Source organism: Gossypium arboreum, chromosome 4 (assembly GCF_025698485.1).
Source record: "Gossypium arboreum isolate Shixiya-1 chromosome 4, ASM2569848v2, whole genome shotgun sequence".
Classification (NCBI taxonomy): domain Eukaryota; kingdom Viridiplantae; phylum Streptophyta; class Magnoliopsida; order Malvales; family Malvaceae; genus Gossypium; species Gossypium arboreum.
Window position 1 is genome coordinate 44,203,047 of NC_069073.1, and position 16,175 is coordinate 44,219,221.

Consider the following 16,175-nt stretch of genomic DNA (forward strand, 5'->3'; position numbering starts at 1 on the left):
CATGACACAACCTCATACATACCTTAATCTTGATGCAAGTTTAGCCAAATCTCCTTCTAGATCTCTTCTAAACAAAGAAAATGAAGCAAAAATCTCTTCTTCCTCTAAGGAATTTCGGCCAAAGGAAGGAGGGGAAAAGATGAACAATTTTTTTGGTTTTTTCTTTCTTAGTCTTTGCTCAAAGAAAGGATGAATGACAACTTTTCTTTCTTTCTTTCTCTCTAGCTACGGCACCATGGGGGGGGCATCCATGCTCATTTTTTTTTTCATTTCTTAATTCTTTCTACATAATGCACTAACTAAACATGTTGGAAACATGTCCCTTGCCCATAATCTAGACATGGTCAAGGCCATCATTCAAAATAAATGGAGTATTTGACATGCAACTCCATTTATTTTGCTTCATTCCTTTATTAACCTCTTGAAATTAGCTACATATTTTTAAATCCTTTCACATGAGTCCTTTTCTTTCAATTCACAATCAAATTAACTAAATCAAAGAATTCAAAATTCACACATGAGCACACATATTATAGGCATCAAAATAAATTTTAAATTATTTTTATGCCTCGGTTTTGTGGTACCGAAACCACATTCCGACTAGGGTCAATTTTGGGCTGTCACAACTCTCCCCCACTTAAGAAATTTTCGTCCCGAAAATCTTACCGTAAATAGGGTTGGGTATCGCTCTTTCATAGAGTTCTCGGTTTCCCAAGTAGCTTCTTCTATCCCGTGTTTGAGCCATAACACTTTCACTAGCGGAACCCGCTTGTTTCGCAACTCTTTCACTTCACGTGCCAGGATACGAATCGGTTCTTCCTCATAACTCATATTGGCTTGAATTTCAACCTCTGATGGACTAATCACGTGCGATGGATCAGATCTATAGCGTGGAAGCATCGAAACTTGAAAGACATCGTGAATCTTTTCGAGTTCAGGGGGCAAAATCAGACGATATGCCACTGGACCGACTCGCTCGGATATCTCATATGGCCCGATGAACCTCGGGCTCAACTTGCCCTTACGGCCGAATCTGAGTATCTTTTTCCAAGGTGAAACCTTGAGAAACACTTTATCTCCCACCTGATGCTCGATGACTTTACGCTTCAGATCCGCGTACGACTTCTGACGATCGGAGGCTATTTTTAGACTTTCACGGATTACTTTCACTTTCTGTTCAGCATCTCTAATCAAATCCACCCCGAAAATTTTGCTTTTACCGAGCTCAGTCCAAAACAATGGTGTACGGCATTTACGACCGTACAAAGCCTCGTAGGGTGCCATCTTAATACTTGATTGAAAGCTGTTGTTGTAAGCGAATTCAATCAACGGCAAATACCGTTCCCATGAACCATCGAACTCGAGGATGCAACATCTCAACATATCCTCAAGTATCCGAATTATCCGCTCGGATTGACCATCGGTTTGGGGTGAAAGGCGATGCTGAAATGCAACTTGGTACCCAAAGCTTCTTGCAACTTTTTCCAAAATCGCGAGGTAAATCTCGGATCTCTATCCGACACGATGGAAATAGGCACCCCGTGCAATCTCACAATCTGAAAAACGTACAATTCGGCTAGTTTGTCCATTGAAAATCCGACGTACGGGGACAAAGTGAGCCGACTTAGTCAATCTATCTACCACGACCCAAACCGCATCCTTCTTACTCACGACAATGGCGGTCCGGATACAAAGTCCATGGTGACTCGATCCCATTTCCACTCGGGTATCGTGATCGGTGAAGTAATATCAAGGCACTTGATGTTCCGCTTTCACTTGTTGACATATTAAACATCTCAAACAAAGTCGGAGATGTCTCGCTTCATACCATGCCACCAAAACCGACGTTTCAAATCGTTGTACATCTTCGTACTCCCGGTGGATTGCCATTCGGCTACAATGGGCTTCGTTCAGAATTATCGAAATAAGTTCAATTCTTTGGAACACACGACGACTTTTGAACCTCAAACAATCATCATCATCGATTTGAAATTCCGAGTCCTTGTTCGAACACACTCAGCCCGCTTTTGCAACCAACTCATCGTCGACTTTTTGAGCTTCACGAATTTGACATATCAATAATGGTTTGGCTTTCAATTCAACTACTAACACATTGTCGGGTAGAATGCACAAGTGTACATTCATCACTCGTAAAGCGAATAATGATTTACGACTTAAGGCATCCGCAACCACATTCGCCTTTCCGGGTGATAGTCAATGACCAGCTCATAATCCTTTAATGTACTCGAGCCAACGTCTTTGTCGCAGATTTAAGTCTCTTTGAGTCATCAAATATTTGAGACTTTTGTGATCCGAATACACATGGCACTTCTCACCAAATAAGTAATGTCGCCATATCTTTAAGGCGAATACGATGGCGACCAATTCGAGATCATGGGTCGGATAATTTTTCTCATGTGGCTTTAATTGTCTCGACGATAGGCCACAACTCGACCTTCTTGCATCAATACGCAACCTAACCCAAGTAGGGAGGCGTCACTATAGATGACAAACTCTTTGCCGATTCGGCAGTACTAATAATCGAGCTTTAGTCAAATGAGTTTTCAATTGGTCAAAACTTTTCGACACTTTTCCGTCCATTCAAACTTGACATCTTTCGAAGCGGTTTACGTCATGGGTGTGGCTATCATCGAGAATCCTTTTACAAACCGTCGGTAGTAACCGCAAGTCCCAAAAAGCTCGAACCTCGGTAGAATATTTCTTGGAGGTTTCCGATTAAGTATGGCTGAAATTTTGCTTGGTCGACTCGAATACCCGATGCAGATACCACGTGACCCAAGAAGCTAACCTCTTAACCGTAACTCACACTTGCTAAACTTAGCATATAACCGCTTATCCCGTAAAATTTGCAACACTAATCTCGGGTGCTCGCATGTTCGGTCTCATCTCTTGAATAGACCAAGATGTCGTCGATGAACACAACTACGAACCGATCCAAATATGATCCAAGATCCGATTCATCAAATCCATAAATACCGTAGGGCATTAGTGAGCCCAAACGGCATCACTAAGAACTCGTAGTGACCATATCTCGCTCAAGGCGGTTTTGGGTATGTCCGAATCTCGGATTCATGAATCGATAATAGCCCGATCTCAAATCTATTTTTGAGAACACCGAGGCTCCTTCAGCTTGATCGAACAAATCATCGATACGTGGTAACGGATACTTGTTCTTTATTGTCACTTTATTAAGTCGACGATAGTCGATGCACAACCTCATGGTTCCGTCCTTCTTTTCACAAACAACACCGGTGCACCCCAAGGTGAAAAACTCGGCGAGCAAAACCTCTATCCATCAACTCTTGCAACCGAGCTTTCAACTCCTTTAATTCCGTTGGTGCCATACGATATGGAGCTATCGAAATCGGTGTGGTCCGTGTACAAGCTCAATGCCAAACTCTATCTCCGAACAGTGGCAAACCGGCAATTCTTGGGAAAACGTCCGGTATTCACAAACCACAAGCATGATTTGGGTTCTATTCCTAACTCCTTATCATCAAGTACATACGCAAGGTATGCTTCACACCCTTTTCTTACATATTTCGGGCCAACATTGATGATATTACGGTGGCAACCCTTCAAGTTCGTAGACTCAACTCGGATCATCTCGTTGTTTGCGATCTCAAATCAATAGTCTTGCTTTTGCAATTCACAACCGCATCATGCACGGTCAACCAATCCAACCCAAGAATAACATCAAATTCATCGAACGGTAAAAGCATCAAGTCCACGGAAAACAGTACCTTACCTCGAATTACTAGGGGCATTTCTTACACACTTTGTCGACCAGCACATAACGACCCAAAGGATTTGACACCGAATTACGAACTCAAGAGACTCAATAGGTAAAGTCTTATTGGATGCTAAGGTTTCGCATATATAAGAATGAGTAGAACCAGGTCAATCAAAGCAATCACATTAGTATCAAAGAGAGTGAAAGTACCGTAATAACATCCGGCGAGGAGGCATCCTCACGCGCGCCAGATAGCATAAGTCCTAGCTGGAGCGCGAGCCTCGGATCTGGTCGCGAGATCTCTAGATCCTCTCGACCACCACTAGCCTTGCTCAGATTTCCGGATGGTCTACCTCGGCGTTGGTAGTACCGGTTTCCCACTCCGATCTACATTCTGCTCGCACAACCTCGGGCAATCTTTAATGAAGTGGTCAACTGATCCACACTTGTAACAGAGCGGTCACGGAATCTCAGACTTCCAAAATGCCATTTGCCACAAATCGGCACTCCGTCCTCTCTCGTCGATCATTCCCACTCATCTGGCGATCAAGTGATTCGTGTGGTCACAGGGGTCGATCGCGATCTCGTCTAGAAAAGCCCGGTGTCTCTAGATCGGCCTAAGCCATCTCTAAGTTTCTTTGATGATGTTGGAAGGGCTTCCCGAATACCTCTTCTGAAACTCCCTTGCTCCCGCTTCACTTTCCTTTTCTCCATACTAAACTCCTCGGCTTTGCATCGCTCGCTCGACGAGAGTCACAAACTCTGATTTCCAAAATGCCAACATACGACTTTATCTCATCATTCACCCATCTTGAGCGTTTACATCACGACTTCAAGAAATGCATTCTCGCTGCGTCTGGCTAAGCCTCACGAATTTTCGTTCATAGTCTCAGAACCGACATGGAACCTTGTTTAAGTTCGAGAAATTCCTTTCGCTTTTGGTCCATAAATCTCGACCGATATACTTTTTCCAAACTCGGTTTGGAAGAACTCCCAAGTTACTTGTTCGCGGGCACAACAAGTCGAGTACTCCACCAATAGTAGGCGTAATCACGTAGCAAGGAGATGGTACACTTTAGGCATTCATCGGTGTACAAGATAGCTCATCGAAAATCCGGATCGTGTTGTCCAACCAAAATTCGACTTGCTCGGCATCATCACTATCCGTAGCTTTAAATTCAGTAGCCCCATGTTTTCGGATTCTATCAACTGGGGCTTATTCGACCTTATTTGGTCAATTACGGAGGCATTGTAGGTGCTTGGGGTGTGTTTGTTGGGAATGGAGGTTGTGGAGCAGTAGTATTAGTTCGAATGTATTGGTTGAACCAATCATTCATCACGCTATAAAAGGCTTGTCTAGCCTCGTCATTCGGATTGCTAGCAACAGGTTGAGAGTCCGGCGCTGTCCCTTGTGCGGGAGCAGCGCCACACTCTCCACATCATCGCCTATCGCTTCGGTTGGGATCGGATCCATTACTATAAATAAACACAAGTTCAAACGTCGTAAATCACCACACTATCATATAATCACATAAAATGGCATGTATAGCTAGACCCAAACGCATTACGGTAGTCCTAGAATCGACTAAACCGTAGCTCTGATACCAATAAAATTGTAACACCCCGAACCCGAGACCGTCGCCGGAGTCGAACGCAAGGTGTTAACAGACTTCAACCCACTTATTGACAATTTTCAGACAAGCTGCCAATCTGAGTACTAGTCGCTCCAAAATTCATAACTTGAGTTTTACAACTCGAAAATCAGTTCCGTAAATTTTTCCTGAAACTAGACTCATATGTCCATCTACATATTTTTTTTCTAGAATTTTTGGTCGAGCCAATTAGTACAGTTTATTAGTTAAAGTCTCGCCTGTTGTAGGGATCGACTACACTGACCTTTGTGCGTTACGAATTGGATATCTCCCTGTACAGGGCTTCAATACTGATGCCGTTTGTTTCTATAGAAACTAGACTCAGAGAGGAATCTACACATATATGGAATGACTCCTAATTATCTCTGGTTAATTTACAATGATTTTCCAAAGTTGGAACAGGGGATCCAGAAACCGTTCTGGCCCTATTTCACAAGAACTTTAAAATCTGTTAACTTATAACTCATATGACCATTTCGTTTCTTCCATATGAAAGTAGATTCATCAAGGTACACTTACATAATTTATTTACTATTTAATACCATTCCTACTATTTTTAGTGATTTTTCACATCCACGTCACTGCTGCTGTCAGCATCTGCCTTTAGTAGGCTTTACCTATTTCATACTTTCCATGATTCAATTGGCCCTTTTTACATACATAGCACAAAGCGTGATCATGATTAACCATTCCAATGGCTAATCGTTTCAAAATAATTCCATACCTCATAAGGGTCAACATACAAACGATTATAGTTCTATGCTAAAACGTATATAAGCCATTTTCGCATGGCTATCCAAGTTTACACAAACCGGAAGGTACATGACCTTCAACAAAGGATGGTCCTATACATGCCATTTCAAAGTTCAACCAAAATTTGTACCAAAATGGAGCTTCGATAGTGTGGATGACTTGACTTCTTTGATCCCGAATCCGATAGCTAACGAAATAAACCTATAAAACAGAGAGCCAAAGCAACGGGTAAGCATTTTAATGCTTAGTAAGTCTCAAGCAATGAAATCAGCTTTGACTAAGGTATTTTATTCACATGGCTAATTAAACCACTTTACTAATTCACATTCCCATACTCATACTTATTTCACATCACCGACCCTTATGTTCATACACAAAAGAACAACTTAGCCCAAGGCCGGTAGCTCGTTATCAACTTAGCGCATACTTACTTGTAAGAATTCAATTAGTACAAGCACATACAAACATACCTCATTGCTGAAATTTTCACAAGTGTATAAGCTGAAATTTTCACAGCAAGATTGCTCACTTCCGAATCACATACTTACGGGATTTAACCGGATATAGCGACTCGCACGATTGCCTTCGGGTCATAACCCGGATTTGGTGACTTACACAAAGGCCTTCGGGTCTTAGCCCGGATATATCAACTCGCACGAATGCCTTGGTCTTAGCCGGATATATCAACTCGCACGAATGCCTTCGGTCTTAGCCGGATATATCAACTCGCACGAATGCCTTCGGTCTTAGCCCGGATATATCAACTCGACGAATGCCTTGGTCTTAGCCCGGATATATTTCCAATGTTCACTTACACATATATCAATATTCAAGACACGTCCATAGTTCATTTTCGTTACTAAAGCTCTAACACAAAATATTTATCAACCTTTACTATTTCGCTCAATGGCCACACAAACAAGGAGCATAATTTTGATATAATTCAAGTAGGGTCATCACTCAAGACTTACCTCGGATGTTGTCGAGCGATTTCGATTTGCTATTCAACTACTTTTTCCTTCCCTTTATTGGATTTAGCTCCCTTTGCTCTTGAGCTAATTCACACAAATTTAACTTATTAAAATCTCATCATGATAGCTTATGGCGAATATGACAAGGAGTGTAAATGGTCATATGGCCATCCTTTAGCTCAAATACACAATGGTCATGCCCATTTTACATCACAACAAGCAATTCAATACATTCAAACATCAACGTGAAGTTCAAAGTACTTGGCCCTTATATACATTAGGCATCAAAGTTGCATATGTACGAAATCATAAATCGAACTCAACACATTAGTTAATATTCCTCTTAGTCAATTTTCTAAGCCAAGAATAGGCATCAATATGCTTGCCTCAAACCGAATGCATGCACACTAATTACCCCTCATGTGGCCGAATATACACTTAATACCACACAAAAAAACAGCATACATTTTACTACTAACACATTACATATCGTAATTCATTGCACATCTCTTATTTACTTCATAATCAACACATCATCACAAGCAAATATACACTTTGAATTAGTATATATGTCATACCAATCCATCATGTGCAAACATATATTCATGTAGGTGCAAGGGCGAATTCTCAAGTGGCTTATATCCAAATATATACACATTTCCAAAGCTTAAATCTTACTTACCATGCAACATGCATGAATTATACTTATGGATATATCATGGCGAATACCACAACACCACACCATTTCAATTTGGTCATGGTGAAACAAAGAACTTAGTATCTCATTCAAAAAAAATGCTAAAAGAAAATCTAAGAATCTTCAATCCTCCATCACATGTATCACTTTCAAGCTTGTTATTTAACATGCAATGGCATTAATACCACATTCACTTTGGCCGAATTTCATTCCCATGACATAACAAGGATTTGAACCATGGCTAACATGCACATCAAGTTAGCAACCAAAACAAGCATGAATCTCATGACACAACCTCATACATACCTTAATCTTGATGCAAGTTTAGCCAAATCTCCTTCTAGATCTCTTCTAAACAAAGAAAATGAAGCAAAAATCTCTTCTTCCTCTAAGGAATTTCGGCCAAAGGAAGGAGGGGAAAAGATGAACAATTTTTTTGTTTTTTTCTTTCTTAGTCTTTGCTCAAAGAAAGGATGAATGACAACTTTTTCTTTCTTTCTTTCTCTCTAGCTACGGCACCATGGGGGGGCATCCATGCTCATTTTTTTTTTTCATTTCTTAATTCTTTCTACATAATGCACTAACTAAACATGTTGGAAACATGTCCCCTTGCCCATAATCTAGACATGGCCGGCCACTCATTCAAAATAAATGGAGTATTTGACATGCAACTCCATTTATTTTGCTTCATTCCTTTATTAACCTCTTGAAATTAGCTACATATTTTAAATCCTTTCACATGAGTCCTTTTCTTTCAATTCACAATCAAATTAACTAAATCAAAGAATTCAAAATTCACACATGAGCACACACATATTATAGGCATCAAAATAAATTTTAAATTATTTTTATGCCTCGGTTTTGTGGTACCGAAACCACATTCCGACTAGGGTCAATTTTGGGCTGTCACAACAAAACTCTCACCAAAACTTATATGCGACTACATCTTGTCGCCTTCAAGAAAAGCCCTTGTTATTGGCATGTCTGAATCCATGTTACAAAGGCCCTTTAAATAGGCTAAGATTAGAGGTCTAATTAGAATGAAATAACCCTATAGTAATTAGAGTCAACTGAGAGAAGAAGTCCTACTTGAAGTCTAAACCACGAATACAAATAGGAGAACACGTCATGATGTTGTGACGTTGGCTCACCTCATCATGACATCGATGTCGTATTTGCTTCAGATTTCAATCGCGTCGTCCCGACAAGTCCTACTTGCTGGTCATGAAATTGGGCTTGTTTTGGCCCTTCTTCGGCTGTTCGTTGATTGTTGTCTTAAATGCTTACAAACTTTCAATAAATGTGGGGCATACCCCACAAATCTCCACCTTGACTCATATTTATCACGCCTTCTTTTCTATGCCCCGTCATAGGCCAAACTCGAATTTTGCATAATTTCAACCAAGTTTAAAACGTGCTTAAACTAGGAAACTGAAAGACTCCTAGTCTTGAAATCAAAGTTGTATAATGCAACAAGGGCAGTAATACCCAAACTGGAGAGAAATAATGAACTCTCTCAATGTGAGACCCCTTACCCGTGTCCGAGGCCAGGATAGGGAACGAGGCATTACCGAACTTGTACTCAGACATTCATGCAAAATCGAACTATAAATTTTTTTTTCAAATCAATTTCATTCATACATACGCAATTCGTCCCTTACATGGGCCTACGAGGCCCAAAACATACATCGGGGGTGGTTTAGGACTAAAGCGAGAACTTTCAAAAAAACTTTGGGTAACTTAACAATTTTCTTGTTTTAGAGAGTCACACGTCTGTCGGGGTAGGTCATGTGGTCACACAGGCCTGTGTCCTCAACCCGTGTAACCCTCTGACTATGACGTCATCATCAAAATAAAGTCACACGGCCATATCACACGCCCGTGTGTCCAGACCGTGTGGTACCTTAAAATTAAATGAATTTTTCATAAAATGGTGCAGACTTCACATGGCCAGGGCAGACACCCGTATGGGTAGGCTGTGTTTCTCACACGGCCAAGACACACACCCGTGTCATAGCCTTTGTGTTTACTACTAGGCATACTAACTTGTAAAACTAAGGTACAGGGGACACACAGCTGTGCAACACGCCTATGGGGGCAGTTCGCGTGTCACACACGGCTTAGACACATGCCCGTGTGTCTACTCGTATGGACAATTTAGAAGTTATTTTCTAAGCCAATTGCCACCCTCACTCATCCACATACTCAAACATGTTTCATAGCATGCAACATAGCATATTTAAACACTCAATATCCAATGCCATGGCATTTTCATGCCTTCAAAATATCATCCTAAAGTACATGCAATTAGTCACACCATTTAGAGGCATTCCACACCAATTTCATGCATAACAAAATTTGTTATTCAAATTCCATAATACATATTCATGACCATGTTCATCTTAAGCCATTAAGTCATTTCTTATCTTCTAGCATCTAATCCATACTTCATCATTCATTCACCAAGCAATAACATATGACATCATCAAGGCATTAGCACATGCATGCATGGTTAATTATATTAGAACCCAAAAATCAAATATAAGCCATGTCATACGGCCATTACCAAATGAATCATCAATATTAGAGGCCTTTACAACTTGGCCAAATTTGCATGACACATATCACAAAATAACCAAGTCCCTTACACATGCCATACTCAAGTTATCAAATTCAGTATACCCAATATTCTTTTGATGGTGTGATTGAATACTCCGATAGCTTCCGAATCCCGAGCTAGCTTGGCGGAACTACAAAGGATGGAAAGGAATGGGGGTAAGCATTAAAGCTTAGTATGTCCACTGCAAATAATATGCAATGATAGTAGGCAATAATCATGCAAAGACATAATAACATAACCATAAAGATTATTCATCATTCAAGTATTTTGACTTATTTATCAAGTGTTCATATATATATACTTTATAACAGCCCGTTTTTAGGGTTAATCAGAACAGTGGTTTTGGGGCCACTAAATTCGATGAGTAGGTTTTTAAATATTATATTTAATATTTATGAGTTAATTGTGAGTTTAAAAAAGGTTTTTGATATTGTGATTTTTGTTTTATAAGCGATTTATTAAGCTCAAGTGGTATGACCCTAAGGTCAAGTGGGTTTAGAAAATGAGGTATCGAGACCTCATTTCTATAAACCAAGTCATAAATATTTTATAAATATTTACGGAGTGGCAATAAGATGATATTAAAGTTTCGTTGAAAAATTTTATTGTTTTGATAGTTAATTAAGCAAAAGGACTAAATCGCATAAGCGTAAAAGTTGTGTTCTATAAGTTAAAGATATTAAATAGCTATGGAATTAAATCTGGAGTCCTTCAGTGGTAATTATTCCATAATTGTTGATAGTGGAATTCCATGGCTTGGTATAATGGAAATTATTAATGTATATTAAGGTTAAATATGGTATTTGGTCATTATAATAAAAAAAAAAAGAGAGACCTAAATAGAGGTCTAAAATCCAATTCAATTTTTGAAGGAATGAACAACTTTACCTCCATGGACCCCTTGTTGATTTTAGATCTCCTCGATTTGCTCGAATCCACACCATATGCCTCCGGTTCTTTTCATTTTAGTTTTCCACTTTGTCTCTTTCTATTCTTTTTGTTGTCATTTCTTGTTTGTTTATTGAGAAATTCTTTCCTTGAAAGCGATTTGTTGGGTTGATTCGGATTTGGATTTGCATGTATAAAATATTATAGAATGTTAGTTTCAAATTTTGATTTACCGATTTACTCACGGAGTTGTAGTTTCGCTTGTATTTTGATCGATGTATTTATAGGCTTGAGTTAATTTTGGTTTTCATTTTACTCTAGTTGTTTTGAACCAATCGTTTTTTTTAATGATTGTTATCATGCATTATTTTATTTCGCTATCGTTAACTTTAGTCTCGATTTGTAAATTGGATTAATAGGTCATTTGTTAAGTTAATAGTTTAATAGTGGTTATAATTTAACGAGAATGACAATCTGTTCATTATAGCTTCTTTGGCTTTAACATTTTAATTTATTTCATTTTCCTGGACGTGCGTTCCTTTCATGTCTCTCCTTGATTTTCTTATATAAATATGGCTGCCTATACAAAATGGTTTTCCAGTCCTCATACCTGCACAGTTCTTTCGAAATGATAACTATTATAATTGTAGGAATTAGATGAACAACTTAGAGATTGATATCAAGTCGAATACTAACTGTGTAGGAATCACCTATGTTTGTGTTCTAATTATTTGCTAAAGTGGAGGAAAATGTTTGAACTCTTTCAGGGAATTCATGCGCATTATTTATTTATTATTACTATTAAAGAGAGATGTAGTTACTCCGGCATCATTAATATCTGCTCATCTTTCATCTTTTGTTTTCATATACTCTTAAATGCATTATATTTGTTGCAAGTTCCTTAACTAAAAAAAAAATTACTGCTGAATTAATGGTGTAATTCAGATCTTAATAGTCAATATGGGAGGAGGGTTCAGAGTACTGCATCTGGTTAGACCATTTCTTTCATTTCTTTGAAGTTCGAGTCTTGACAGAAAATTCCTTTTAGAAAGAAGGTCATCTGACCGTCGTCTCCCTCTTCATCTTTTTGGTGTGCAATCGACTTCCACTATATGGAATACACTCTCTGACAGTCTTGATCCTTTCTATTGGATGCGTGTTATCCTTGCATCAAACCGTGGAACTGTTATGGAACTTGGTATTACCCCCATTGTGACATCTGGATTGGTGATGCAACTCCTGGCTGGTTCAAAAATCATCGAGGTGGACTACAGTGTTCGTGAGGATCGAGCACTCCTATTGGCAAAAGTAGAATTCAGATTTGGATCGGGGGGAAAATCAAAATGGTCGACTAGTCGTCTCGTTCCGATTATCGTCTTCCGAGGTAAGTCCTTAAGTAATTATATTTGATTTGCTGCGTGCTTAAGATTATATAATGTGATAAGTAATTATTTGATGTTTATAAGTTCGATTTGCAATAAGTATATTGAATTTCGGCTATAAAGCCGAATATGAAATGGATGATTTATGTATATAATGTGGCCGAATGACTATTAAGTGATGATGTGAAAGTGTGTAATATGTGTATACAATTTTATTGTACTTGTTTGTATATAGTCGAATGGTTATTAAAAGTGAAACTAGTATAATGAAAAGATTATGTGTTCCTTGTGTATGATTATTGAACCCAAAGTTAAAATGTAGGTGTACATTTTGTGCTTATATTCGAATGAAGCAATTAAATTGCTAATGTGAAATGTTATGTGAAATGTGTTAACATGTGAACAAATATGCAAGACACTGGAAATGTATCCGGGCTAAAGTCCCGTAGGCTTCGTGCTGGAAATATATTCGGGCCAAAGTCCCGCAGGCTTCGTGCTGGAAATGTATCCGGGCCAAAGTCCCGCAGGCTTCGTGCTGGAAATGTATCCGGGCCAAAGTCCCACAGGCTTCATGCGGGAAATGTATCCGGGTTAAAGTCCCGCAGGCTTTGTACTGGTAATATAATTTCGGGTTTTATACCTAGTAGGCCAAGTGCCGATGAATTTGATAAAAGTATACAATTACAAGATCCTACACTAAGTTGACAAATTGAAAGTGAATTACATATTAAGTTGGCCAGGTATGTATCATGTACGCGTATGCGATTTTGATTTGAATTAAATTATAAATATATAAAGTGATGCATCTGTGAATAAGTGTTATGACTATAAATGTGATTGTGATATATTCGATAAATGTGTGAAGTTATGTGAAGTGATTCTATGTTTACATTCAAATATAAACACTTGGTCCTTGTGGAAAGGTTTGTGGAAGTATATGATTTTATTTTTAGGTGATTACGATCTTGGAAAATTAAATGTGAATATGATATTGTATTTCATTCGTTTCAATTGAACTAAAGCAGATAGTGAAGCATTTTAATGCCTATGTTATATGAGTTCGATCTTGAATGACATGATATACATGTTTAGATAATTTGAATGCAAGGAATGTGTGAAAGAGCAAATTTGTAATAAATCGCTTGGGACAAGAATCGTAGTGTGATTTTGGAAAATCACCATAAATTTTGGAAATTGAATTAGAAGCTGAATAAATTATGAAATTAAAGCTTAATGAGACTATTTTCTTATAAAAGAAACAGTGTAAGGAAAAGAATTTTAGATAATGAGATATTTGAAGTGGAGTGAGACAGAGTCAAAATGACTTTGAAATCCCCTATTCTGTGTTTAGAAAATCATTGTAAATTGTACAATGATGATTATAAGATAAAATTTATATTCTTAGACTCTTTAATGAGTCTAGTTTCAAATGAAGTAAACGATAACATATTTCGAATTTTGTATAATGAGAAAATTGATTTGTAGTGAAGAGTGGTCAGAATAGTCAAACAGTAAAACAGGGGAAACTTCAATAAAAATCTTGTATTGATTGGTCAAACAAAAAATTCTGAAAATTTTATGGATGGAAGATATATAAGTATATTTTCAGAAAAAATTAACGGCAGTTTATTTGGAGTTTCTTATCTCCAGTTATAAATAATTTAGTGACTGTTGCTCAGGAAAACAGCTTGTAGTGAATTTGTGATTTTGTTGCAAACATGGTTAAAACTAGTTAATGAGATACTTTTCGAGTTCTTATGATCTTATTTGTGATTTCAATATTTTGTTTTAATTGAGTTCAGATTCAAGTGAGGTGAATTTGCTAAATATGCATTATGTTCATGGATGCTTGGCCGAAATGGCAATTACCTAGGAATGATTTCTTAAAAATTTGAAATAATCGATCTATAAGTAAATTAATTGTTTGCATTGCTTAAAACTTACTAAGCATTGAAGCTTACTCCGTGTTCTCTTTTCCATTCCTTATAGGTTTATCCTTTAGTTCGAGTTGGAAGAGCCGGAGATATCATCACACTATCGAGTCATTATGTGAGTTAAGAAGATGGTATGTCATCATGATTTAAGGCATGCATAGGATAGACTATAGGTAGAATGATATTTTGACTTTGTATACATTATAGCCATGCGAAGATGGCTCGCTTATTTTGTTTAGAGAAGCCTTATAATTGAACTAATGTGTTGAAATGTTTTAGTTATAACTTGATAGAAGTTTTGTTCAGTCAAGTAATACCTCATAACCTTATTCCGGCAATGGATATGGGTTAGGAGCGTTACATTTACTGGTATCAGAGCTATGGTTTAGTCGATTCTCAGACTAACCTAGCGTGTGTGAGTCTAGCTATACATGCCATATTACTACTCGTGATAGTGTGACATCTCCCGGCTCTAACGAAGTTGTTTTGTAAGATAGATATGCTTTCCAATTGAGCTAATTCTAATAGTGCAGAATGTTATACTCAGATGTTTGAGTGAAAATGTGTTGGTGATGAGTTGAAACTCATAAAAGGTATGAATTAGAATGCATGATATTCTGCTATTGATAAATGTTATAATTATATGAGTATATGAGTTGTGATGTGGGTAAATGATGGTTGTGTGAATATTTTGACTTAGAATTTATGATTTGATTTAGCGTATGAGCTATGTGTTAAGTACCAAGTGATCATAAGTAAATTATTGCTAGATGTTTGAGAATGCGGAATTAGTAATGAACTATTCATTCATAATAGTATGTGTGATGTGCATGCTTACGTAAGTGTTAAAATTGTTGGCTTTACAACCCTCATCCCCTCATCGGTAAAGCATTGTAATGAGATCCGTACTATATGGATTAAATATGCTTACGAGTGTGAAATTACAGAGTTTCGTGGTTGAAAGATTAGTATTGTGATCATATAAGAGAATGAGTCCGCAAGTGAAGACAGTAACAAAAAAGATATTGGATCATGTTGAAGACCATTCGTTATATGCCAATTCACTGTTAAAGAAGAAGTTGAATTCGATGAGATGAAAGTATGCGGTATGATGTCTAAAGAACGTATTAATCGGAAGTTTTTCTAAATTGATTTGTTAGTAATGGGATATTGTGAAATCGGTGATGATAGAATTAGACAAGAGGATAATGTTTGAATTGAAATGATAGTGAAAAGTGGTTATAGTCGGGTAGTTACTACGTTTTCTTACGGGCAAATGATTATAGTCTTGGGTTACGGTGAGAATCTTTATGTGTTTTACGATCGACAATCATGTGATTAATCTTATCAAATGATGAGTAGTTATTGGCTGAGCTAGAGACTAAATTGATGTTTAATCAGCAAATTTCTGAGGCTAAGAGGTCTGTCAGTGAATTACAAGTTAAAAAGGGTACAACGTAAATTGATTTCTGATTTAGAATTTCAGATTGGAACCGACAATCATTCGTTTTGTCGAGATAGAGT

The 16,175-nt window shown here is 37.9% G+C and overlaps 1 protein-coding gene across 1 annotated transcript; it reads left to right on the top strand.

Moving 5' to 3' along the window:
- Positions 1–12,488: 12,488 nt before the first annotated feature.
- On the top strand, positions 12,489–13,533 carry LOC128291830 (uncharacterized). The gene is made up of 2 exons (XM_053027262.1): positions 12,489–12,719; positions 13,133–13,533. Exons 1-2 carry the CDS (start codon positions 12,524–12,526, stop codon positions 13,420–13,422), a joined length of 486 nt encoding a protein of 161 aa, XP_052883222.1. The 5' UTR covers positions 12,489–12,523; the 3' UTR covers positions 13,423–13,533.
- Positions 13,534–16,175: the final 2,642 nt, after the last annotated feature.